The sequence below is a fragment of the Oncorhynchus masou genome, chromosome 16 (genome assembly GCF_036934945.1).
Source record: "Oncorhynchus masou masou isolate Uvic2021 chromosome 16, UVic_Omas_1.1, whole genome shotgun sequence".
Lineage (NCBI taxonomy): Eukaryota > Metazoa > Chordata > Actinopteri > Salmoniformes > Salmonidae > Oncorhynchus > Oncorhynchus masou.
Genome location: NC_088227.1, coordinates 20,648,427 through 20,672,751, shown reverse-complemented (window position 1 = coordinate 20,672,751; position 24,325 = coordinate 20,648,427). Strand labels below are relative to the sequence as shown.

The 24,325-nt window shown below is 43.2% G+C and overlaps 4 protein-coding genes across 6 annotated transcripts in view; 3 read left to right on the top strand and 1 right to left on the bottom strand.

Annotated features, from left to right (window-relative positions):
* Window positions 1-6,952, bottom strand: part of LOC135557643 (protein enabled homolog) — a 145,675-nt gene extending 138,723 nt beyond the window's left edge. For both annotated transcript variants that reach the window (XM_064991115.1, XM_064991117.1), the window contains exon 1: window positions 6,601-6,952. In XM_064991115.1, coding sequence (XP_064847187.1) covers window positions 6,601-6,605 — 5 coding nt within the window. In that variant the 5' untranslated portion in view covers window positions 6,606-6,952. The remainder of the gene's footprint in view (window positions 1-6,600) is intronic.
* Window positions 6,953-9,071: 2,119 nt separating this feature from the next.
* On the top strand, window positions 9,072-11,904 carry LOC135557205 (signal recognition particle 9 kDa protein-like). The gene is made up of 3 exons (XM_064990408.1): window positions 9,072-9,379; window positions 9,845-9,913; window positions 11,259-11,904. Exons 1-3 carry the CDS (start codon window positions 9,308-9,310, stop codon window positions 11,370-11,372), a joined length of 255 nt encoding a protein of 84 aa, XP_064846480.1. The 5' UTR covers window positions 9,072-9,307; the 3' UTR covers window positions 11,373-11,904.
* A 3,143-nt stretch (window positions 11,905-15,047) lies between these two features.
* LOC135557642 (epoxide hydrolase 1-like) lies at window positions 15,048-21,986 on the top strand. 2 transcript variants are annotated; one of them, XM_064991113.1, is made up of 9 exons: window positions 15,048-15,366; window positions 16,997-17,215; window positions 17,313-17,493; window positions 19,169-19,387; window positions 19,532-19,661; window positions 19,874-20,088; window positions 20,217-20,325; window positions 20,462-20,584; window positions 20,770-21,986. In XM_064991113.1, exons 1-9 carry the CDS (start codon window positions 15,166-15,168, stop codon window positions 20,972-20,974), a joined length of 1,602 nt encoding a protein of 533 aa, XP_064847185.1. In that variant the 5' UTR covers window positions 15,048-15,165; the 3' UTR covers window positions 20,975-21,986. The 2 variants fall into 2 exon arrangements, with proteins under 2 accessions (XP_064847185.1, XP_064847186.1); XM_064991114.1 differs by having other exon boundaries at window positions 15,283-15,366; window positions 17,022-17,215.
* Window positions 21,987-22,369: 383 nt separating this feature from the next.
* LOC135557289 (transcription factor 23-like) lies at window positions 22,370-24,325 on the top strand. The gene is made up of 4 exons (XM_064990474.1): window positions 22,370-22,400; window positions 22,491-22,537; window positions 23,351-23,641; window positions 23,897-24,325. The coding sequence occupies exons 1-4, from the start codon at window positions 22,370-22,372 to the stop codon at window positions 24,032-24,034; spliced, it is 507 nt and encodes a 168-aa protein (XP_064846546.1). The 3' UTR covers window positions 24,035-24,325.

Here is a 24,325-nt window from a genome sequence, read left to right as displayed (position 1 = left end):
CGAGCCAGAGAGAGAGAGAGCGAGCGAGCTCAGAGAGAGAGGGCGAGCTCAGAGAGAGAGGACGAGCTCAGAAAGAGAGAAAGAGAGAGAGTGAGCTCAGAGAGAGCGAGCGAGCTCAGAGAGAAAGAGAGCTCAGAGAGAAAGAGAGCTCAGAGAGAGAGAGCTCAGAGAGAGAGAGAGAGCTCAGAGAGAGAGTGAGCTCAGAGAGAGAGTGAGCTCAGAGAGAGAGTGAGCTCAGAGAGAGAGAGAGCGCGTTCAGAGAGAGAGAGAGCGAGCTCAGAGAGAGAGAGCGAGCTCAGAGAGAGAGAGCGAGCTCAGAGAGAGAGAGCGAGCGAGCTCAGAGGGAGAGAGCGAGCTCAGAGGGAGAGAGCGAGCTCAGAGAGAGAGAGCGAGCTCAGATAGAGAGAGAGAGCGAGCTCAGATAGAGAGAGAGCGAGCTCAGAGAGAGAGAGCGAGCTCAGAGAGAGAGAGCGAGCTCAGAGAGAGAGAGAGCGAGCGAGCGAGCTCAGAGAGAGAGAGAGCGAGCGAGCTCAGAGAGAGAGAAAGAGCGAGAGAGTGAGCTGAGATAGAGACAGAGTGAGCGTAGAGAGAGAGAGCGAGCGATCTCAGAGAGAGAGAGAGAGAGAGCGAGCGAGCTCAGAGAGAGAGAGAGCGAGCGAGCTCAGAGAGAGAGGGCGAGCTCAGAAAGAGAGAGAGAGATCTCAGACAGAGCGAGCGAGCTCAGAGAGAGAGCTCAGAGAGAGAGCGAGCGAGCTCAGAGAGAGAGGGCGAGCTCAGAGAGAGAGAGAGAGAGAGAGCTCAGAGAGAGAGAGAGAGCTCAGAGAGAGCGAGCGAGCTCAGAGAGAGAGTGTGCTCAGAGAGAGTGAACTCAGAGAGAGTGAGCTCAGAGAGAGAGTGAGCTCAGAGAGAGAGTGAGCTCAGAGAGAGAGTGAGCTCAGAGAGTGAGCTCAGAGAGAGAGAGAGCTCAGAGAGAGAGAGAGCGAGCGAGTTCAGAAAGGGAGTGAGAGTGAGCTCAGAGAGAGAGTGAGCTCAGAGAGAGAGTGAGCTCAGAGAGAGAGTGAGCTCAGAGAGAGAGAGAGCTCAGAGAGAGCGAGCGAGCTCAGAGAGAAAGAGAGCTCAGAGAGAGAGAGCTCAGAGAGAGAGAGAGCTCAGAGAGAGAGAGAGAGCTCAGAGAGAGAGTAGGCTCAGAGAGAGAGAGTGAGCTCAGAGAGAGAGTGAGCTCAGAGAGAGAGTGAGCTCAGAGAGAGAGTGAGCTCAGAGAGAGAGTGAGCTCAGAGAGAGAGAGAGCGAGCGAGTTCAGAAAGGGAGTGAGAGTGAGCTCAGAGAGAGAGTGAGCTCAGAGAGAGAGAGCTCAGAGAGAGAGAGCTCAGAGAGAGATGAACAGCATTCTCACATAGGTATTCCTCTTGTCCAGATGGGTTAGGGCAGTGTGCAGTGTGGTTGAGATTGCATCGTCTGTGGACCTATTTGAGCGGTAAGCAAATTGGAGTGGGTCTAGGGCACATATGTCAGAGTCAAGGCCCGCGGGCCACATCCGGCCCGCGAGAAGGTTTTTTACGGCCCCTGGGATGATCTTGATTTATTATTAGAACCGGCCCGCAGACCGCAGCAAGCCGGCAGCCCGCAGATCTTTTACACGCACCAATACTACATTTCCCACAATGCAACGGTGACGCACCGAGCAGTAGGCTGCTTCATTTCAATATTTATTGGCACAGCAGTCGTCAGCATCACAGTAAAATTAACTTTCAGACACCCATCAAAAATGGCAAAACGGAAGGTGGACACTGAGAACCGGGGTTTCAAACAAGGTGGGAGTCGGAGTATATGTTCACGGAGGTAGCTGGAAAACCTGTGTGTCTTCTGTGTGGAGAAAGTGTGGCGGTACTGAAAGAGTATAATCTGAGACGACATTATGAAACGAAACACGCGGACAAAAACAAGAATATGGACATGGAACAAAGGCTACAAAAGGCAGAGGAATTAAAACGAGGCCTCAAATCTCGACAGGCTCTGTTCAAAAAAGCCAAATCACAAGGCCAGGCTGCTGTCAAGGCCAGTTTTATTTTGGCAGAAGAGATCGCTAAATCAGCCCGGCCATTTACGGAGGGGGATTTCATCAAAAACTGCATGATTAAAGTTTGTGACGAAGTTTGCCCAGAAAAAAGGCAACTCTTTTTAAATGTGAGTCTGAGCAGAAACACCATTGCCGAGAGAGTAGACCAGTTGTCCATCAATCTAAAAGAGCAGCTTGTGAAAAAGGGAAAAGATTTCATTGCATATTCCTTGGCAAGTGAACATTACTGTGCAATCACATATTTAGAGTTTTTACTCAGTTCAAGTTTAAAAGTTAAAGTTTAATATTTGTTTTCACTGCATGTTACTTCTCCTTAAACAAAGTGTTGTTTTTGATTAATAGATTTTTGCACTTTATTTTATTGTATTTCAATCCAATTATATTTTAAAAATATTTCAGTTGAGTGGATGATAGAAAATTGCTATTATTGTTTTTTTCTTTGAAGTAAATTTAGCCCACTTTTGCTAAAATAGAAAATATAGGCTACTGATGGTGCCTTGAATACCGGTTTCTTTCATTTAATGTTCATGTTATGGGGATTTTTATATAAAGGAAATTTGTCTTTTGTGTCTGTTGAAAATTAAAGATTACTGACAGAGCCATAAGAAAATATTGCTTTATTTATCTGATCATATTGGAATATATTTGTTAGGTTTTCAGTAGGTTCAATTAGGTTCACTAGACTATATGCGTCATTTAAAAATTTTTCAATGAACATTCGAACAGTCCGGCCCTCGGCTTGTAGCTAAATTTTTTATTTGGCCCTCCGTCCATTTGACTTTGACACCCCTGGTCTAGGGTGTCAGGTGGGGTGGAGGTGATATGGTCCTTGACTAGTCTCTCAAAGCACTTCATGATGACGAAATGTCCTCATTTCTCTGAATTTTAGTTGGTTTAGTATTCTTGTGAGGACTTCTGGTACTCACAAGTATAGTAAAATGTGTACACACATGCACACACACAAAGACAGAGCAGCTTACTTACACCCAGTTAAACTTCGATTCACACACAACAGGTAGGAGGGGAAACACACCAGCCGAAAATGTTTTAACGCAGTCAGTGGATTAAACATTACGTAAACCATATTTGAGCACAAAATCTCTAGTCTCCTGTAAATCAGCCCTAATCCTGGAAGATGAAACACTGTGGTGATTAGTTCTCTCCTGGGTCCACTTTGCTTGGACGAACAATCACTCAGAGATGAGTGAAGTGCACAGAGTGAAAGATGAAACTCCTCTGCAATGACATCAGATAGAGGCCCCCCCCCAAAAAAAATGCTTACAGAAAGGTTGGTTTGCAGTTTATCTGTGAACAGAGGAGAGAAATTTGAGCGATAAGGGATGGACTGTCAGATAGAGAGCTGGAGGTAGAGGGGGATGAGAAAAGCAGAGATCAGAGGGTGGAGGGTCGGGTGGATGATAGAATCGGAGAAAACTGACAAAATAAATCATTGGAGAACCATAACTTCTTCCTCACATCCTACTCCGAAGACTCATGCCACCGTTTTATGACAGTCCCCTAGCAAATGAAACAGACAAATTACGTCCAATTATTACTGCATGGTAACACTATCTGGTATTAAGCCCGGGTTTTCCGCTCACTCACGGCTGACTGTGGACACACACACACACACACACACATACACACACTTCATCCCTATTGACTGCTGTCTGATGAGCCACTTGCGTCGCTCGGCTCAAGACAAACTTGGACTAAATGATTTTTTTATTCGGAGGGTTACTCCAGTCCGTTCAGAATCCAGAGGCTGAATACAATTGTGGCATTTATCAGGAAAACCTGAAGAAGAAATGTATACAAAAAATAGCAGCAGCATTTCCACAGCTGTTATTCCTCAGGATCCGTGTAAATGTCACAGGCTCCTCAAAAGGAAAAGGCTGTCAGGGGATGTGACTGTGACACATCACAGCCTGCTGCTTCACCGTCAACCAGGAGCGATAAAACGTCAACGTCACTTCCCATGATGCATAACTGACTGGGGGCTCTATTTTAGAACATCATGGGGGAGGAATTTTAAAGGAACAGACAGTTCAGGAATCACCACTGACATAGGAAAGGTGTCTTATGTTGACAGGTCTTTGGGCTTATAGTGACTGATCAGTTGACATGGAGAAAGACAACTTCCATGCTGTCTGTCTGTCCTGACACACACACCGAACAAATGGTCATGAGTCAGTCAGGCCAGCAACTTGGCCTAGCAGTCAACCCAAGCAACCACCTCACACCTGTTGAACAAACCCACCAGGCACATCAATTAGCCTAGCCCCCCATTTGACATTGATCTTTGTTGTCTAATGAATCAAAACAGAAAGGACAACTTCAATTTCACCCACCATTTACTATCACTAACAAGGTCTCCATCCAACCATTCCATGCGGATGCGGAAACAATTTTATAAATGTCAACAGAGAATTTGTTCGTTCGACATGGTGGGATTTTTTTGTGTCTGTAAAATGAATAATGCGAGAAACGGCCGTGGAAACGCCTTTATGCTCAAATATTGATATAACTGTGATATCAAAGTAAACTTGGGGTCACGCGGTGATATATTGTGTTGTCCTCCCACTATGACCCGGGAAACCATGCAGTTTATTAGGCAACAGATTACACCAATTGTGATGAACTTCACAGCGGGGTGAAAGTGCACGGTGATGAGTTTGATGCTGCTTTCCGATAAATATTGGGGGTCTTATTCTAGTGACATGACGATTGATGCTTGGTTGCTGTTTGACAAATAAAAATAATCTCGCTCTTATCCATAATCTAATGTAGGTAGCCTACTCGCACTGTATCTGTGAGCTGTTGGTTAGAGCGCACGTGCTATATAACGCAACAGTTGTGACAAAACCATCAGTAGAGTTGACAATGTGATGGAAACCCATTTAACTTTTATTTTATTTTTATTCGGCACATGGGAAGTTAACTTCAAAAATGATTTTTTTATGTGCACTACGTCATCATGCAAAATCTTTAATCCGCAAATAGCCAGTTTGATGGTAATATGTGCATATTGTTTTATGCAGATTGTATAATATTCGCATGACAATATGTCACCAATTGGATGGAAACCTAGTAATTTACTATTTCCAATAAGTAATGTGATCACCAATCAGCAAGATGGATAAATATATATATATATATTTGAGAATTGCAGCAGCGCTGGATTTCCTTGGAGCAGCCAGAGTCATTGTTAGATGAAGCTTGGTCGAGTGGAGAGATGCCAGCAGCTGGCCTCATTTAGGCCTTTCTCTCGAGGGGCCTCATCCGCCCCACACCCCCGCCATATTGAGTAATGGATCTGACTAGGGGTCACCCTAGTGTTTCACCCTCTGCCTGTGGACCAAGCCTTGACATCTGAACTCTCCCTAGCCCACAGACAACTCCCTCCACTACGATGTGATGAGTGCGCTGCAACGCGACGAGAGCCCTTTTCAAACAGTCACAAAGCCGTTATATTTATAAACATCTGTATCGGCAACATAACTCCTTTAAATAGAGGAAGAGTAAATATTGTATACTATAACATGCAAATCTGAGATGTTTGTTTCATCCGGGGGTTACAGTAAACTGCACACCTGCACTGCAGCGACATGGGACACCTAAGTGCAGTGGTCATCATCAGCAAGTCAAGTGTGACATTGGTGGAAGAACGACCTTAGAGGACCAATAAAACGTTAAGAATGAAATCATCATACATATTAAATACAGGTTTTGAATTGTGTGATATTAAATGTGTTCAATGCAAATACATGTATTTTTTTAAGGCACAAGTCAGTTAGTGCGCAAGCCCTGCGTAATAAACCGTCATACCCCTATGCAATTGTCAACATCAACGAAAAAAACGGATGTTTGAATTAATGTGACATCAAAACAATTATATTCATTATCGTCGTAAATAATCCCAAAATGTCTAACCAGCGAAAAAAAATCCACAATGAATTAAAGCCCATTGCACGTAGAATACAACGCTAGCAACATTTCCACGGGTCTTTTTTGACAATATGCATGGGAAATTGCTATGATCAAATTGACATTCATGTTGACTGAAAGTACACTGGTCAATTAGCCTCGGTTTAACCATCCAATTTGCGGTTATTGCTCCTGCCCGTTACTGTATTGATTGCAAATACTGGGCAAATGTTTCTTTCTGGAGGCGTGTGGAGGTGTGACACAGTTTGAAATAAAAAAACAAATGTGTTTTTCAGTAAGCTCTGTAGCAGCCACTGATAATACAATTGCGCACTGCATGCCTTGCTATTTTACAACGAGACAAGATCCACATCGACATTGCTGCACTGCAATTTGCTGTATATGCAGAATAGAATACAATTTTTCCTATATTTAAACGACCAAATAACCTAATGAATAACATGCATTTGATCGCATCCGGTTGGAAAGTTTGTTGGACATATAGCCTCTCAAAAAGTTACCTGTGTGAATGTAATACAAAATGTTCGCGTCATGTTGCTTCAATGTTTTTAATCAAGACTTAGATCATTACTCACCTCATGATTCAGTCACAGTGCTGTCACAGAACAGGGTCTTCGTCAAGGGCTTCAAATAAGTTATTTAACTGATGACTTATCTTGCAATGGTTTTCAGAAAGTTCGCACTTAAGTATGCCACAAAATAATATCAATGGAACGCCGCGGTATGAAAAAGGCTCGTAGTTACATCCAGTATAGTATAAAAAAAAAGAAAAATTAAAATGTAAAAAGTATTTATCCTACATGATCGAGTGCATCGCGCCACCGTTTACGAAATTCTAATGAAAGAAAAGACGGGGAAAAAAGTATATGGTTTTCGCTACTGCGAGACTGCAGTTGTCTCATACAGCGACAACGTGCCGCTGGGATCCCCGTCTCTGCTACAACACTGACGCAAAGCGTTTCTCAACTACGTGGAGACGTACAGAACATACCAGGCCACACCCCCTCGATTTTTTGATAGCAAGTACCCCTTGCAAAAAAAGGGGAGTAACGGGATTTTTGAGTGAGACGTTTATGGGGGCTAATAAACAACCTCAGTGCGCCACTATGTGGATGTCAGTTATTGTCCCCCACGATTAATTTGGGAGGGGACTGTGGGTCTGTCTCCGTTCGTACCAGCTCATGCTGCGTTCAAAACCACTGGCCACTCGGCAAAAACGACTGGGATTTTTTTTTTGAAAGGTCATCGACCTCGGAATTCTAAATCGGAAACTCGGGCATCTTTTCCTCAAACTCCAACTTTCCGACCTGAAGATCAATGACTTCATAATTTGACCAAGTTTTTTTTCCGAGTTCCTAGTTGTCTTGAAAGCACCATGATATCCGGCATTTACAAAATTACACTGGGAGCTATCGTAATTGACTGACATTTGTTAGTCACGATCGATGTCTCAATTGGCCCAAGTTTTTGCTTTGTTATTTCAGATATAATATTAATTATAGGCTACATGAAAACAAAACAGTTTATTGTGCAATTTTTTGTAAATCCTGGAAGGCAGGTTAGCGTGTTTTTCGTAATTTAACTTGTTCTTTAGGTAGCTCTGCAAAGCGGCAGCCACAAAGTCATTAAACTGATTTGAAACCTAACCCTAACCACAATAATTTTTACAATATAGCCCATCTAGCAGAAATTGCTCAGTTCTGCCTCCAGAACAAGACTCATTCTAATAAACATCAACCTGCTTCTGGAAGAGAGAAGACACATCTATCTTAGAGACAGAAAATACTTACTGGCCGAGAGATTCAGTGGGCTATTTGATTTCTCATTCAAGTTCAATTTCACCTGGTCTGGGGAGCAAGAGTAGTATTGAATTATAAATAGCTATTTACACTGTGATAACTATCTAAACCATTTAAAGTGTGTTAAATGAGGCCTCCTGAGTGGTGCATTGGTCTAAGGCGGTGTCACTACAGCCTGGGGTTCGATCCCTGTTCTGTCCACACCACCCTCTGTATGGCCATGCTATTAAGGGCATTGCTATTGCCATACCAGGCAGTGATGCAGCGAGTCAAAATGTTCTCAATGGTAGTAGTGGAGGATTTGAGAGCCCATACCAAACTTGTTCGGACCATTTTTAGTCTTTAATGATTTGGACACAGAGGAACTTGAAGTTCTCGACCTACTCCACTGCTGCCCCGTCAATGTGGATGGGGGTGTGCTCTCCTCCCTGTTTTCTGTAGTCCATGATCAACTCCTTGGTCTTACTGACATTGAGAGGTTGTTGTTCTGGCACCACACTGCCAGGTCACTGACCTCCTCCCTGTAGGCTGACTCATTGTCGCTGGTCGTCAGCAAACTTGACGATGGTGTTGGAGTCGTACGTGGTTGAACAGGGAGTACAGAAAGGGGACTAAGCACACACCCCTGTGGGGCCCCTGTGTTGAGGGTCAGCGTGGCGGAGGCGATGTTGCCTACCCTCCCCACCTGGGGTCAGCCCGTCAGGAAGTCCAGGATCCAGTGTGCAAAGCTGCCATCAAGGCAAAGGGTGGCTACTTTAAAGAATCTCAAATATTAAATAGATTTTGATTTGTTTAACACTTTTTGGGTTACTACATGATTCCATATGTGTTATTTCATAATTTTGATGGCTTCACTATTACTAAAATAGCAAAAATAAAGAAACCCTTGAATGAGTAGGTGTGTCCAAACTTTTGACTGGTACTGTATATTTAATCAATAATCAAATAGGTCTATGGACTGCTTTTGCTTGTCAAATCTCTTTGGTTTGTTGTCAAACAGGCCACTTTTCAATGAAACGTGAAATTTAGTTGAATTTCTTATACTGTTGAGAATAATATATTTTTTATCAAGAAGAATGAAATCTAATTTTATTCATTTCTGTTATGTTCACTTTCTAATGAAAGCACCCTTCTTGCGCTCTTGAAAAAACATAACTATTTCTGCCATCTACTGGCTGATGCGTGAAGGCCTCCATGAGTGTATAGCCATGAGTGTAAAGCAGCAAAGACTGGGCTTCTCTCTGGAGGAGTATCATGTCTCGTAGCTAAATAGAATATTTTCTAGAATTACGACATACCTTGAACTCCACAGTATTGTGCTCTGTGATTGGTCTTCAGAGCGCTCGTCCAATCGCAGACGTTTATATTCATCGGTTCTTTTCTACCTGGTAGTTCGCTGATGTGGTTTTTAAGAAGTTGGTAAACCTAACAGGCCGTCTTCAACAGTTTTTCTTTTGGAATTGACTTCTTATGCACAAGGATTATGCCTTATTATCAAACATGGGAAGAGTTCGCCCGTGCAGCAGAAAAACTATATCTGACAGCGCCAATGAAGGTAACCATGAAGTTTAAAACTTTGTCAGCTACAGGAACTAGCTAACGTTACCTAGCAACATTTATTTAGTAATGGTTATGTCACAGCACAAATAAATGTGCTAGCCCATAATAACCATCACCGCTGGAGGGCCATGCAGTCTCGAGGAGCAGCCAGGATAGCGAACTACTGTTAGCTTGCCGTTTTCAAGCAATGCAGACAGTTTACGAGAAGCCAACTGTTAACGTTAAATATGCTGGCAAATGTGAATAGGAAGGAAACTATAAATTGGCCTAATCGTAAGGTTAGTCAACTGTTGAAGTCTGAGTACTATTAAGATAATCAACCACGTTGTAATACATGTAGCTCTGTTTGTTGGATATTATTTAAATTCAATAAACAGGTTTAAGGTCTTTTCAGTTGCCTTTGTTGAAACGAGTTAGCTAACGTTTGTAAAATATTTTCTTCTCCCTCCTTTTAATGCAGGTCAGGGTGGTTCTCAAATACAGACACTGTGATGGTCACCTTCGCATCAAAGTCACCGATGATGCAGTGGTATGTTCAAGAGAACACGGTCTGTTCACTGTGCACGTCTGTTTGTATCCTACATTACACTAACCACTAGTCCCTGTTTTAAGAATCCGAGAGTGGAAGACTTACATGTATCTAACATGGAGGCTAAACATTTCCGAACAGTCCCATTACAAGTCAGAATGTTGAAATCACGTTCATTTGGACTGTATATACAAAAGCACCCCTTCAAATTAGTAGCTTCAGCTATCTCCGCCACACCTGTTGCTGACAGGTGTATAGAATAGGGCACACGGCCATGCAATCTCCAGAGACAAACATTGGCAGTAGAATGGCCTTACTGAAGAGCTTGGTTACTTTCAACATGGTACTGTCATAGGATGCCACCTTTCCAACAAGTCAGTTCTTCATATTTCTGGCCTGCTAGAGCTGCCCCGGTCAATTGTAAGTGCTGTTATTGTGAAGTGGAAACCTCTAGGAGCAACAATGACTTAGCTGCAAAGTGTTAGGCCATACAAGCTCACAGAAAGGGACCGCTGAGTGCTGAAGCACGATGTGTGTAAAAAAAATAATCACCTGTCCTCCGGTGCAATACTCACTACCGAGTTCCAAACTGCCTCTGGAAGGAAGTCTACACAATAACTCTTAATCAGGAGCTTTATGAAATGTGTTTCCATGGCCGAGCAGCCGCACACAAGCTTAAGATCACCATGTGCAATGCCAAGTGTCGGCTGGAGTGGTGTAAAGCTTGCAGCTATTGGACTCTGGACCAGTGGAAGCTTGTTCTTTGGAGTATTGAATCACGCTTCACCATCTGGCAGTCCGACAGACAAATCTGAGTTTGGTGGATTCCAGGTAAACGTTAACTGCTCGACTACAGTAGTGCCAACTGTGAAGTGTATTGGAGGAAGAATAATGGTCTGGGGCTGTTTTTAGTTCTAGTGAAGGGAAATCTTAACGCTACAATGAGACGATTCTGTGCTTCCAACTTTTTGGCAACAGTTTGGGGAAGGCCCTTTCCTGTTTAAGCATGACATGCACAAAGCGGGGTCCATACAGAAATGGTTTGTCGATCATTGTGGAAGAACTTGACTGGCCTTTACAGAGCTCTGACCTCAACCCTATCAAACACCTTTGGGGTGAATTGGAACGCTGACGAAGAGCCAGGCCTAATCCTAATCACGATTGGAACCATATTCCTGTTTAACCGCTAGGTTTAATGGGTAATATGACAACACCACTGTGGAGCTCTATTAGGCAAACTAAGCAGTTGCTTATGAGACATGTTTATTTATTTTTTGTATATAAAATATTTGCCTCATGTCTGTTTCCCTCTACCTAATCCACGACTCATTTTGTTCCATTGCAGTGTTTACAATACAAGACGGACCAGGCCCAGGACGTGAAGAAGATCGAGAAACTACATGGCAAACTGATGAGGCTTATGGTGTCCAAGGAAAGTGGTGCCATGGAAACGGACTGAACCCCTTAGTTGTGTTAACTCTCCTTTGAGTCTGTACTGTGGTTTGTTAATATTAAACAATGGAAGAGAACCGAGCTGGAATGACTACATCGGATCGTGAGAGAGAAGGAAGGGAGGGGAAATGGGAGGGTTGGTGGAATCCAAAAATGAAAATGGCGAGCGTAACCTTCGGTGCTCTGAAGAGGTTTTTGCTGGAGTTCTTTTAAAGAGCTTGTATTTATTTTCAGTTTTAAGATGGTGGGACGCATGTCTATTTATTTATATGGTTAGATTTATTTTTGTTATGCTTTTTTTTTTTAAATGTCCATTTCCACAAGGAGAAATGTTCATGACCATGTTGAGGTGACTATGAATGAAGCAGGTCCTTTTGCTTGCTAGTTCAGTGAAAGAACAATGTCTCCAATGCCACTTAGTTAACTTTGCATATTATTGCATTACTCAATAAATGTTTATATAACCTCAACAGCCAACATCTATAAACTTTCTGAAAGATTGATTTTAATGTATGATTAAATGTCAATGTCTCCCCATATCGCTGCTGATCAAGCTGCCATAACGGCCCTCCTGAATGTCTTCAGATTTATCTTTATTCATCAAGAATGCCAGATTTTGTGACATTATTTAATCATTGAAAATAATTTGTCTCCAAACCAGGTCACTAGCTACGTAGGTTTCCATCCAATTGGTGACAGATTTTCATGCAAATGTTTGTAAATCTGCATAAAAACAATATCCAATTTCCCACCATCCATCAAATTCAATCAAATATTTATAAAGCCCTTTTTACAGCAGATGTCAGTGTTATACAGAAACCCAGCCTAAAACCCCAAACAGCAAGTCATGCAGATGTTGAAGCAGATAAGACTGTGTGTGGTAAGAGTGCATTCTGAAAGTATTCAGACCCCTAAAATTGATTAAATATTGTTTTTCCCCCTCATCAATTTACACAATAGCCCATAATGACAAAGCAAGTAGTAGTTTAAAAAAACAAAAACAATCAAATTACATAAGTATTCAGACCCTTTACTCAGTACTTTGTTGAATCACCTAATGCAGTGATTACAGCCTTGAGTCTTCTTGGGTATGACACTACAAGCTTGGCACACCTGTATTTGGGGAGTTTCTCCCATTCTCTGCAGATCCTCTCAAGGTCTGTCCAGTTGGAAGGTGAGTGTCGCTGCACAGCTATTTTCAGGTCTCTACAGAGATGTTTGATTCAGTCCGAGCTCTGGCTGGGCCACTCAAGGACATTCAGAGACTTTTCCTGAAGGGACTCCTGCATTGTCTTGGCTGTGTGCTTTGTGTCGTCCTGTTGGAAGGTGAACCTTCGACCCAGTCAGGTCCTGAGCGGGTTTTCATCAAGGATATCTGTACTTTGCTCTGTTCATCTTTGTCTCGATCCTGACTTGTCTCCCAGTCCCTGCCTCTGAAAAACATGATGCTTCCTCCAGATGTGACGCTTGGCATTCAGGCCTCCAGAGAATCTTGTTTCTCGTGGTCTGAGAGTCTTTAGGTGCCTTTTACTGAGGAGTGGCTTCTGTCTGGCCACTCTACCATAAAGGCCTGATTGGTGGAGTGCTGCGGAGATGGTTGAGGAACTCTGGAGCTCTGTCAGAGGGACCATCGGGTTGGTCACCTCCCTGACCAAGGCGCTTCTCCCCCATTTGCTCAGTTTGGCCAGGCGGCCAGCTCAAGGAAGAGTCTTGGTGGTTCCAAACTTCTTCCATTTAAGAACGATGGAGGCTCCTGTGTTCTTGGAGACCTTTAATGCTGCATACATTTTTGGTACCCTTCCCCAGATCTGTGCCTTGACACAATCCTGTCTCGGAGCTCTACGGACAATTCCTTCGACCTCATGGCTTGGTCTTTGGTCTGACATGCCCTGTCAACTGTGGAACTTTATATAGACAACTGTGTGTCTTTCCAAATCATGTCCAATCAATTGAGTTTTCCACAAGAAGACTTCAATCAAGTTGTAGAAACATCTCAAGGATTATCAATGGAAATCTGATGCACCTAAGCTACATTGAGTCTCATAGCAAAAGGTCTGAATACTTTTATAAATAAGGTATGTTTTTTTAATGCATGTCTAAACCTGTTTTTGCTTTGTCATTATGGGGAATTGTGTGTAGATTGCTGAGGATTTTTATTTATGTAATCAATTTTAAAATAAGGCTGTAACGTAACAATGTATAGTAGAATCAAGGGGTCTGAATACTCTCTGAAGGCACTGTAGTGCACTATTACATTTTGCGGTTAAGTTCCCATCTACCGATTTTTAATTTATTTTTTTATTATTATTTTTTAACACGTTAAATGGGTTTCCATCTATTTTTTTGGGGGGGGGGGGGGCTGTACCGTTCGTTCTCTCACAATTTGTTGTTTTGTGTTATATGGCCAACAGCACGCAGATACATCGCCTACATGATGAGATTATTATGTAATATTTTATTTGTCAAACGGCAGCCAAGCATCGATGATCATGTCACCAGAATAAAACCTTCACAATTTTTTGGAAAGGAGCATCAAGCTCATCACCTTTGCCCTTTCACCACACTGTGAAGTTAACAATTTATTTAATCTGTAGCTTTCTTGATGAGTCGTAGTGGGAGGACCACACATGTCATTGCGTGACTCCCAAGTTTACTTCGATATGATGGTTGTTATATCAATATTTGCGCATAAAAGCTTTTCCGTCGACAGTTCTCGCATGATTGATTTTACTAACACAAATAGATCCCACCTTGTGTAGCATGTTTTTTTTGGGGACATTTCAAGATTTAATGTTACATCCACAAGTACAGTGAAATGCCTTGCAAACTCTAACCCCAACAATGCAGTAATCAATAACAATGTAATATTAAAAATAAGGCAGAACAAAAACACAAGAGATATAAATAAGAAATAGAAACACGATAAAGTAAGCAAACATACTATATTCAGGGTCAGTTCCAGTACCATACGTACAATGTGCAGGGGGGGTACTGGATCTATAGTTCTGTCAGAACATTTCCTATTATTCTGTACTTAAATCCAAGACACTCCATTTAGTATGATATGTTACGTTTCGAATAGTATGTATTCATTTGTGGATGTCCACCACTTATTTCGTATGATGTTGTGAATTTGCAAAATGTATATATTACGAATTTGAACTAGGTAGCTAATGTTAGTTAGGCTAGGGGTTAGGGTTAAAGCTAGGCTTAAGTTTAGGAGTTCGGCTAAGGGTTAGCTAAAAGGGTTAAGGTACGGTGAAGGGTTAGCTAACATACTAAGTAGCTAAAAAGTAGTAAGTAGATGAAAGTCGCTAATTAGCTAAAATGCTAAAGTCGTCCGTAGATGTTTGGGAAGGCTTAGCTAGCATGCTAGCATCAAGTAGTTGCAAAGTAGCTAAAAATTAGTAAGTAGTTGAAAAGTTGCTGAAATTCTAAACTTGTCTGTGATGAGATTCAAACTCGTAACCTTTCGGTTGATAGACGTTCGCATTATACACCCTGTATCCATCCCGACCAACCACCCTTTTTGCATTAAGTAACCACCTGTCTTTCGTAACCATACCAAACATAACATATCATACCAATTTGAGTGTCCCGGATTTTCTCTTACTATGTTACGTCAAGTCTGAGACCAGGCTGCAGAGCTATATATATCTATAGGGGTAAGGTGACTAGGCAGGATATTTGATCAACAGAATAGCAGCAGCTTGTATGTGTGTGTAGAGTCGGTATACATTTTTACAACGTTCATAATAGAAATAGTCTATGTAGAACAAACATGCTTCTGACATGGGAGAATGAGGAATCACGTCAGCTCTATTCGTGGAATTTCTAACTGCAAAGTTCGAGAATGTTTGACAACTGAACGTGGCCAAAATTTGCACTGGTTTGAGTCCAGTAGACAAGAACTACATTTCCCACGAACCACTGGTCTCTATTTCGACACTATAAACTGGCGGACGGGAGAATTGACACTGCATCTTGTGGAACAGCAACAAGTAAGATTAACTCTTGCTTTTAATAATACCTGAAACAATAGCGCTAAAAGTATTCTTGGTCGATATGTCTTTCTTATCGATAATGTATTAATCGATCATGTAGGATATTGAGACTAATGAAACACGGTTGCAAGTCGAAAAGTGTATTTTTGATTGTTGTGACGAAATCACGGTGCGTGGAATGCTAGAATTTTTGACAAAAATAATATTAGTAGGCGTATGTCCCCTTAAATAAGTATATTTTGGTGTAATTTGGTAACAATTTTGGAAAGCAGTGCCTACGGTAGCCTACCTGTTTATAGTGCTTATGCTTATTGTAGCATATCCATTGTAGGCCTACCCAACTGTTATCTGAAATATCTAAATATGTTAGGAATGATCTGTGAATAGATTCAACATTGAATACGCTTCATACCGTACTTGTAATTCCAGTCATCTCAATGCAATCTTTGTTTTTCAATTGGTTGCCTGTCTAGTCAGATTAGTGCATAACTCGACCTGTTTTTAGGAACAGCTGCAGTATTGGACAACAATCAGGTCCATAGCAGAGCAGACAAGTTATGTTGTATTAACTATGCATGCCAAGTTGTCACCATTGTAAATGTGTTGCCCTAGGCATTTTGAAGTACAACCTCAGTCGGCTCTCATCACAGGCCTGTTTTTGCTAGTTGCCATCTGCTTGTTCCAGAAAAAGGTTTTGTCTCGGCGCCCATGGAGGGAACTTCTAGGGCTCACTACTTTCATTTCATAATTTGTAATCAGAAGATCCAAAGGAACACATTTATTTTCTGAATTGCTGTAAGGATATATTTATATAACTTTCTGTCAGGTAAAAAACAAGTTATGTCTATCAATAAAGAGATGCTCACAACGAAATCAGATCTATGTTTCTAAATTCTCCATGAAAGTCATGGTATCAGAGGCCGGCTAGAGAAAAGCTTTGTCATGCATTTTGACCCCAATGAATTGTGACTATGGGGCCTTGTCCACCTCATTCTTTACCTAATCCTTTCAGAACAGAATTCTGTGCAACAACAGTGCTCCAGTACTTTTGTTCTATTTTTCACATTGTCTGCAAACCTCTGGCCAATTGTCATAATTTTTCAGTAGCAATTTGTTTGCATAATGGATAAAATAGTCAAGTCTGTTGTGCTGGTAACTATACATTTCAGATGTTGCCGATTGTATTTTTCTGTTCTAAATTACATGCTACACATTGCCTCCAAACAAAAACTATTTTTTTTTTAACCTTTATTTTACTAGACAAGTCAGTTGTCTAGTACAAATACAAATTCTTATTTTTCTGTTCTAAATGACATGCTACACATTGCCTCCAAACAAAAACTATTTTTTTAACCTTTATTTTACTAGTCAAGTCAGTTGTCTAGTACAAATACAAATTCTTATTTTCAATGACGGCCTAGGACCAGTGGGTTAACTGCCTGTTCAGGGGCAGAACGACAGATTTTGGACCTTGTCAGCTCGGGGATTGGAACTTGCAACCTTTCAGTTACTAGTCCAATGCCCTAACCACTAGGCTACACTGCCGCCCCTACTAAGCATTACATAAGAACAGTGAATGGCATTATGAAAGGCGTGCATTGTAACATGTCTGCTGTCCCCGATGTAGTTTATTCTGTTCACTGGGTACCCAGAAGGCAGTACCATGTTTACAGAGATTCTGTTAGCCCTGGTGGTGGGAGGAGTGGTCTACTTCCTGGTGCAGAGGAGTAAGAGGCATCAGCTGAAGAGTGAGGATGGCTGGTGGGGGGAGGGGACTCCCATGGCTGGGGAAGAAGATCTCAGCATTCGCCCCTACACAGTCCAAACGGATGAGGAGGAGTTGGAGGTGAGGTGGGGGATTATGGGTCTAGAGGGCCGAGCTCCTAGAGTTAAGGCTTATGCAACAGTCTTTAGTTGAACCTCATGCTCAATGCTCCACCCAGGACCTGTACAGGCGAATAGACCAGACCCGACCCTTCCCCTCTCTAGAGGACAGCCAGTTCAACTACGGCTTCAACTCCCACTATCTGCAGAAGGTGGTCACCTACTGGAGACGTGACTTTGACTGGAGGAGACAAGTGGAAAAACTGAACAAATTCCCACATTACAAAACCAACATTGAAGGTGAGATGGTGTGTAGAGATTTATCAGTTATGTATAGAACAAGATGAAACTGAACAAGCAGATCTATTGGCTGCCAGTAAATACAACATAACTAACTGTAATTCTACGTGAAACTTTGCACACACAAAAAACAAACAAATTGAGTCTCCAGGAAATGGTTCATTCAAGCATCCTCTGACCTATGTATCAAGCAGACCACCATAGTCCCTGTGCCCAAGGAAGAGAAGGTAACCTGCCTAAACGATTACTGCTCTGTGGCACTCATGTAGCCATGAAGTGCTTTGAAAGGCTGGTCATGACTCACATCAGCAGCATTCTCCCGGAGACCCTAGACCCACTCCAATTCACATACCGCCCCAACAGATCCACAGATGACTCAATCGCACTCCACACTTATTTTTCTCACCTGGTCAAAAGGAAAACCTATGTTAGAATGCTATTCATTGACTACAGCTCAGTGTTCAATACTATAGTACCCACAAAGCACATCACTAAGCTAAGGACCCTGGGACTAAACACCTCCCTCTGCAACTGGATCCTGGACTTCCTGACGGGCCGCCCCCAGGTGGTAAGGGTAGGCAACAACACGTCTGCCACGCCGATCCTTAACACTGGGGCCCCTCAGGGTTGTGTACTTAGTCTCCTGCTGTACTCCCTGTTCACCCATGACTGCGTGGCCAAACACGACTCCAAAACCATCATTAAGTTTGCTGACGAGACAACATCACCGACAACGATGAGACGGCCTATAGGGAGGAGAGAACTTGCAGTGTGGTGCCAGGACAACAACCTCTCCCTCAATGTGAGCAAGACAAAGGAGATGATCGTGGACTACAAGAAAAGGAGCACCGAACAGGCCCCCATTAACATCAACAGGGCTGTAGTGGAACGGGTTGAGAGTTTCAAGTTCCTTGGTGTCCACATCACCAATGCACTATCATGGTCCAAACACACCAAGACAGTCGTGAAGAGGGTACGAAAAAACCTTTTCCCCCCTCAGGAGACAAAAGATTTTGCATGGGTCTCCAGATCCTCAAACGGTTCTACAGCTGCACCATCGAGAGCATCCTGACCGGTTGCATCACCGCCTGGTATGGCAACTGCTCGGCATCTTACCGTAAGGCACTACAGAGTGTAGTGCGCACTGGACCAATCTTCCTGCCATCCAGGACCTATATACTAGGTGGTGTCAGAGGAAAGCCCATAAAATTGTCAGAGACTCCAGTCACCCAAGAAATAGACTGTTTTCTCTGCAACCGCACGGCAAGCGGTACCAGAGCGCCAAGTCTAGGACCAAAAGGCTCCTCAACAGCTTCTACCCCCAGGCCATAAGACTGCTGAACAATTCATAAAATCGCCACCGGACAATTTACATTGACACCCCCCCTCCATTTTGTACACTGCTGCAACTCTGTTTTATTACCTCTGCATAGTCACTTCACCCCCACCTACATGTGCAGATTACCTCAACTAGCCTGTACGCCCACACACTGACTCGGTACCTGTGCCCCCTGTATATAGCCTCGTTATTCTTTTTGTGTTAGTCTACTTGGTAAATATTTTCTTCTTTTTGAACTGCACTGTTGGGCTTGTAAAGTAAGCATTTCACTGTAAAGTCTATACTTGTTGTATTCGGCCCACGTGACAAATAAAGTTTGATTTGATGATGTCTCAGGCATTGATGTCCACTACGTCCATGTGCGGCCCAAGAACCTCCCTGAGGGCGTGACTGCTGTGCCTCTGCTCATGGTGCACGGCTGGCCAGGCTCTTTCTACGAGTTCTACAGGATGATACCCCTTCTGACTCAACCCTCCAACCCAGACGACATCGTGTTTGAGGTGGTGTGTCCTTCCATCCCTGGGTACGGCTTCTCCGAGGCTCCACATAAGAAAGGTAAGTGGTTAGAGTCCTGTCTGAGGTTAAGGGTCACATATGCCCAGCCCATTGAATCTAACAAAGTATTTCTGCCAGATGAACATTTATATTCAGTGACTTTATATTCATTTTTTCAAATGAATGATTCTGTTTATGTTGCAGGTTTTGACTCGGTGTGTGCGGCCCGTGTGTTCCACAAGCTGATGAAGAGACTGGGCTTCCAACAGTTCTATGCTCATGGAGGAGACTGGGGATGGATCGTCACGACCAACATGGCCCAGCTGGAGCCCAAGTAAGACAGACAGACACAGAAATATGGCCAGATCTTATCTTAAGCAATGGGAGACATATCCAATATTATGTTTGCCTCCTTATTTATGGGATTTAGAATGCATGATAATGTTTTATGAGTGAATGATGGGAAGTGAAAAAGCCTCAGTTTGACTCAGATTCAATGTTTGTTGTACTTCATCTCTCCTCTCTGATTTTTTTTTTTCACCCCAGAATAATCAAAGGCTTACATCTCAACTTTGCTCCCCCCTCCAAACCGGGTCTGCCCATGGTTCTGTCTATAATGCTGGGCCGCAGTTTCCCCAAGCTGTTTGGCTTCAACGAACACGACATTCAGCGCATCTACCCCGTTGTGCAGAACCTAGTGGTGGAGTCTGTCAAGGAGTCAGGATACATGCACATCCAGGCCACCAAGCCTGACACTGTGGGTAAGAGATGGAACCAGTTTAGAAGGGGAAGTGTTCTGGGCTACACACAGCTTCAACTGCTGCTTCTGTATAGACCAGGCCCAGGAATAAGAAACTGTGCTGTATCATGTCTGATCTCTTTCTATTAGGTCGAGGGTTGAATGATTCTCCGGTGGGTCTTGCTGCCTATATCTTGGAGAAGTTCTCCACCTGGACTGACCATGACTTCAGGAACCTGGATGACGGAGGACTTACGAGGTAGAACGTCTTAGACCTGAACCGCAGCCGTTGTTGTAGAATAGGATAGTTGGTTAGTATTCAAAAGGCTTCTTTATCAGATCACCATGTCTAGTTTTATGGCCTTTGGTTTTTTAGCACCTCTCTCTCCTTGCAGGAAGTTCAGTCTGGATGACCTGCTGACCAACGTGATGATCTACTGGACGTCTGGCTGCATCATCTCCTCTATGCGCTTCTACAAGGAGAACTTCAGCAAGGGTCTTGACCAGCCACACTCAAAGTCAGTGGGAATGTTGCTATGGAATATCTATGTTTGTGCTGTGTAATAGTCTAACTAGCACGAGAAGGTCCACCTTCAGAACATAAATCACTTTGTCCTGGTAAGTGATGCTGTTGAAGTAGAAAAGACAAACTCAATTGATGTTTTGGTTAACTATTGCACGTATTCACTTCCTCTCTACCCAGGATGCCGGTGCACGTGCCCACCGGTTTTGCCTGCTTCCCCAACGAGCTGATGCACACCCCCAAGCTGTGGGTGCAGCAGAAGTACCGCGAGCTGAAGACCTTCACGCCCATGGCCCGAGGAGGACACTTCGCCGCCATGGAGGAGCCAGAACTCATGGCCCAGGACATCCAGAACTTCACCAAGATGCAGGAGAAGATGAAGTGATCGCTCTGCACGTCTGCCTTCCCTGTTTACCAAACGGCACCAGATGCTAGGTCAGCGAGCACTGGTATTACAATAGCACTGACATGTGAAGTTACTCCCTGATCGGCCCATAGAGAGAATCCTCTGCCATAGCTGCCTTTTTACACACATCTGGAAATGATTCTAGCCATGTCACAGATCTGTTTGTGCTGTTTTGGCATGACAACGACCATGACAGTCCCTCCAGGATTCTGCGATCGCAACTCAATACTATGCGAGGGGCTTGCAAATTTGACCAATCACCGCATTTTAAGCATTTCTGCAATATTGCAATATTAGCATTGCAATATTATCGCATAGGGCTTGCAATTTCAACCAATCACCGCACATTTTGCTGCATTATGTGGTTCAATCAAGCCACACGTCAACAAACTTTTCCCCTGATCAGCGCATTTCCATGACAAATTGGACAAATTCATTGCATATTGCCAAGCAAAATGTCAGAATTGCTGCAGCAAAATCAAGCATTTTTGCCTGCAAATATCACAAAGGATCCCCATGAAATCCTGGAGGAAGGATATGTGACAAGACTACACAAACAGATCTGTGACCAGGCTAATATAGTACAGTAAAGCCTCCCAATGACTACTACCAATGAGATGGGGAACAAGTGTTCCTCAACTTACTCTCTAGTTAGGAAATGATCCATGGACCAATTGAGAAGAGTGAATAGAAGACAATTTCGTGAAGGTTGTTCCTGAATCAATGTTGAGGAGAGCACAGATAGTTATGTTTTGATTACTGGCATAGTCTAGCTCTGAGTGGTTATCAAATGATGCACAAAATATCAGATATGTTTTCTTTCTTGCAATAGTTGCCAGAGACTGAAATGTGTATTTTATTCTGATCACCTGTTCTGTTGTTATTTACAATGTTATAGCAATCCATAAATAGCACTTTGCATTTATTTCAGAAACTAATCTCCTGATCTATATTTTCTGGAAAAATTATATTAATAAACATTTAAATTCAATTCTTGTTCTGTCTTTCTGCTAATGTCTATGGAATCACACCTAAGATATGTGGCCTTGGTCCCCATTCAAGGTTTAATACCCAAAAATGGTATGATGATGGTACCAAGTGCAGTGCCATTCTCCTAGTTGTCTGTTATGGCAGGGAGACCAGAGGTTCCTCCAGCTGCTGCCAGGCCCTGGTGTTTCCCAAGCCCTGTGTCCTGGCCTGGGCCACCCCATTACTCTGAGGCTGCTCCCCTTGGCAGAGCACACCCGGGGGAGGTGTGGGTGGGGGAGATAAGGGCCGCTTGAGATCCCCACAGGACCTCACCAGATAAGGCAAGGGGAGGGAAAGAGAGACGGAGAAAGAGGGATGGTGGGAGAGGGAGGACATAGGACCACGATGCGCAGAGGAGAAGCTGTGACTGGAGATTGTCAGAGGGGCTGCGGTCAGAAAACAGGCGAGCTTTGGGTCTCGGTTGGTTTTCCGTAGGGTGTCTGGAGCTGGTTGCTCTTGAGTTAAGTGGACAGTCTGAGGGCACCACAGCCACGTAGGGATCCTAAGAAGTGGGTGAGTTAAACCTCTACAGAACACAGTAGATCCACCCCTCAGGGTTATAGCTGGAAAGAAATTAAGTATTTGGAAGGTCCTCTCAGCTGTTGTTCATGTTAAGTAGCTCTACGAAATGAAATTGTGAATTCTTTCTGAATTACTGAACTCCTTCATTGTTGATGTCTGGACAATGTTAAGACCCTTTATGTTAGGTATTTGAAGATTCAAATTCGCACGTCAGATCTTGTGGTCAGTGGTGGATAAAGTACTCAATTGTCATCCTTGAGTAAAAGTAAAGATACCTTAATAGAAAATGACTCAAGTAAAAGTCACCCAGTAAAATACTAGAGTCAAAGTCTAAAAGTATAAATCGTTTCAAATTCCTTATATTAAGCAAACCAGATGGTTTGATGAATGGCACACTCCAACACTCATTTACAAAGGAAGCATTCGTGTTTAGTGAATCTGCCAGATCAGAGGCGGTTGGGATGACGGGATGTTTTCGTGTGTGAATTGGATCATTTTCCTGTCAAAATGTAACAAGTACTTGTGGGTGTCAGGGAAAATGTATGGAGTAAAAAGTACATTATTTGCTTTTGGAATGTAGTGAAGCAAAAGTTGGCATAAATATAAATAGTAAAGTACAGATAACATGTTTTTGGGCTAAGTAGTATTTTAAAGTGTTTTTACTTAAGCACTTTACAGCACTGCTTGTGTTATGAAAACTGATTTTATAGCGCTCTTTAAATGTTACATTAATTGGTATGTCATTACTTTCTCATTTACCCTATAAATGTAATGAAACTTAAGTGTTCCTACTGCGTGGTACAGGTGAGGTCTGGGGGTGTGACGGGTGTGCAGCCCAGCAGGGCTATGAAGTCCCAACACTCCCCAGAGAACGCGGCCAGGGAGAGGAGCCGTGTACGTAACCTCCGCCAGGCCTTCCACAGCCTGCAGGCAGCCCTACCCTCCGTCCCCCGTGACACCAAGCTCTCCAAGCTGGACGTCCTGGTCCTGGCCACCGACTACATCGCCCACCTTACTGAGACCCTGGACCAGGGCGGGGCCCTCTCTGAACTCACAGTGCCCCCCAGGGCAGGGGGCTACCTCCACCCAGTCAAGGTTGGTGACATCAAACTACCTGGGTGCCTATCTTTTTCGTTCCTTGGTTATCATAGCTTATAACCCTGATCTGTCCAGATGCTCAGTTAAAATCAGACATGAATTGTAGTGTAACAGCACTGTAGTAGGATGTCCACAGCAGGCATTACTAATTCTTACATTATCTCTATGACATTCACAAAGAGTTTTAATTTGGTATGACTTATTACAATCAAACAGACTAACTGAAGTTTAACATGTCTCCTGTCCTGACAGAAGTGGCCGATGCGCTCCTTGCTGTACTGTGGGAGTGTGGGAGCACTACTGTCAGCCAATCAGAAGCCAGCGTCGGGGGAGGAGGAAACACATCCACTGTCCCCTACCCCAGAGGTCGACATGGACCAATCCGTTTAGGACTAGGAGCGTTGAAATACAATATATCCAACTGTGATGCTTATGAAACTGCAGCGAATGGCAATGTAATGTATAAGATAGAAATCAAATACACCAAAATCAAAGGATCGCTTTGATTAGCACATTAAATCACTCATTTATTACAGAAGCATAAACCACTACTTGAGAAAAGTGTGTGAAATATTTGTTTGGGACATTTCTAAAATTTACTGGGGGAGGGGCAGGTCCAACTCAAGGTGTCAAAATAAATGCACCCTCTCCCAAACATAAAACAATATTTTCACATGACCC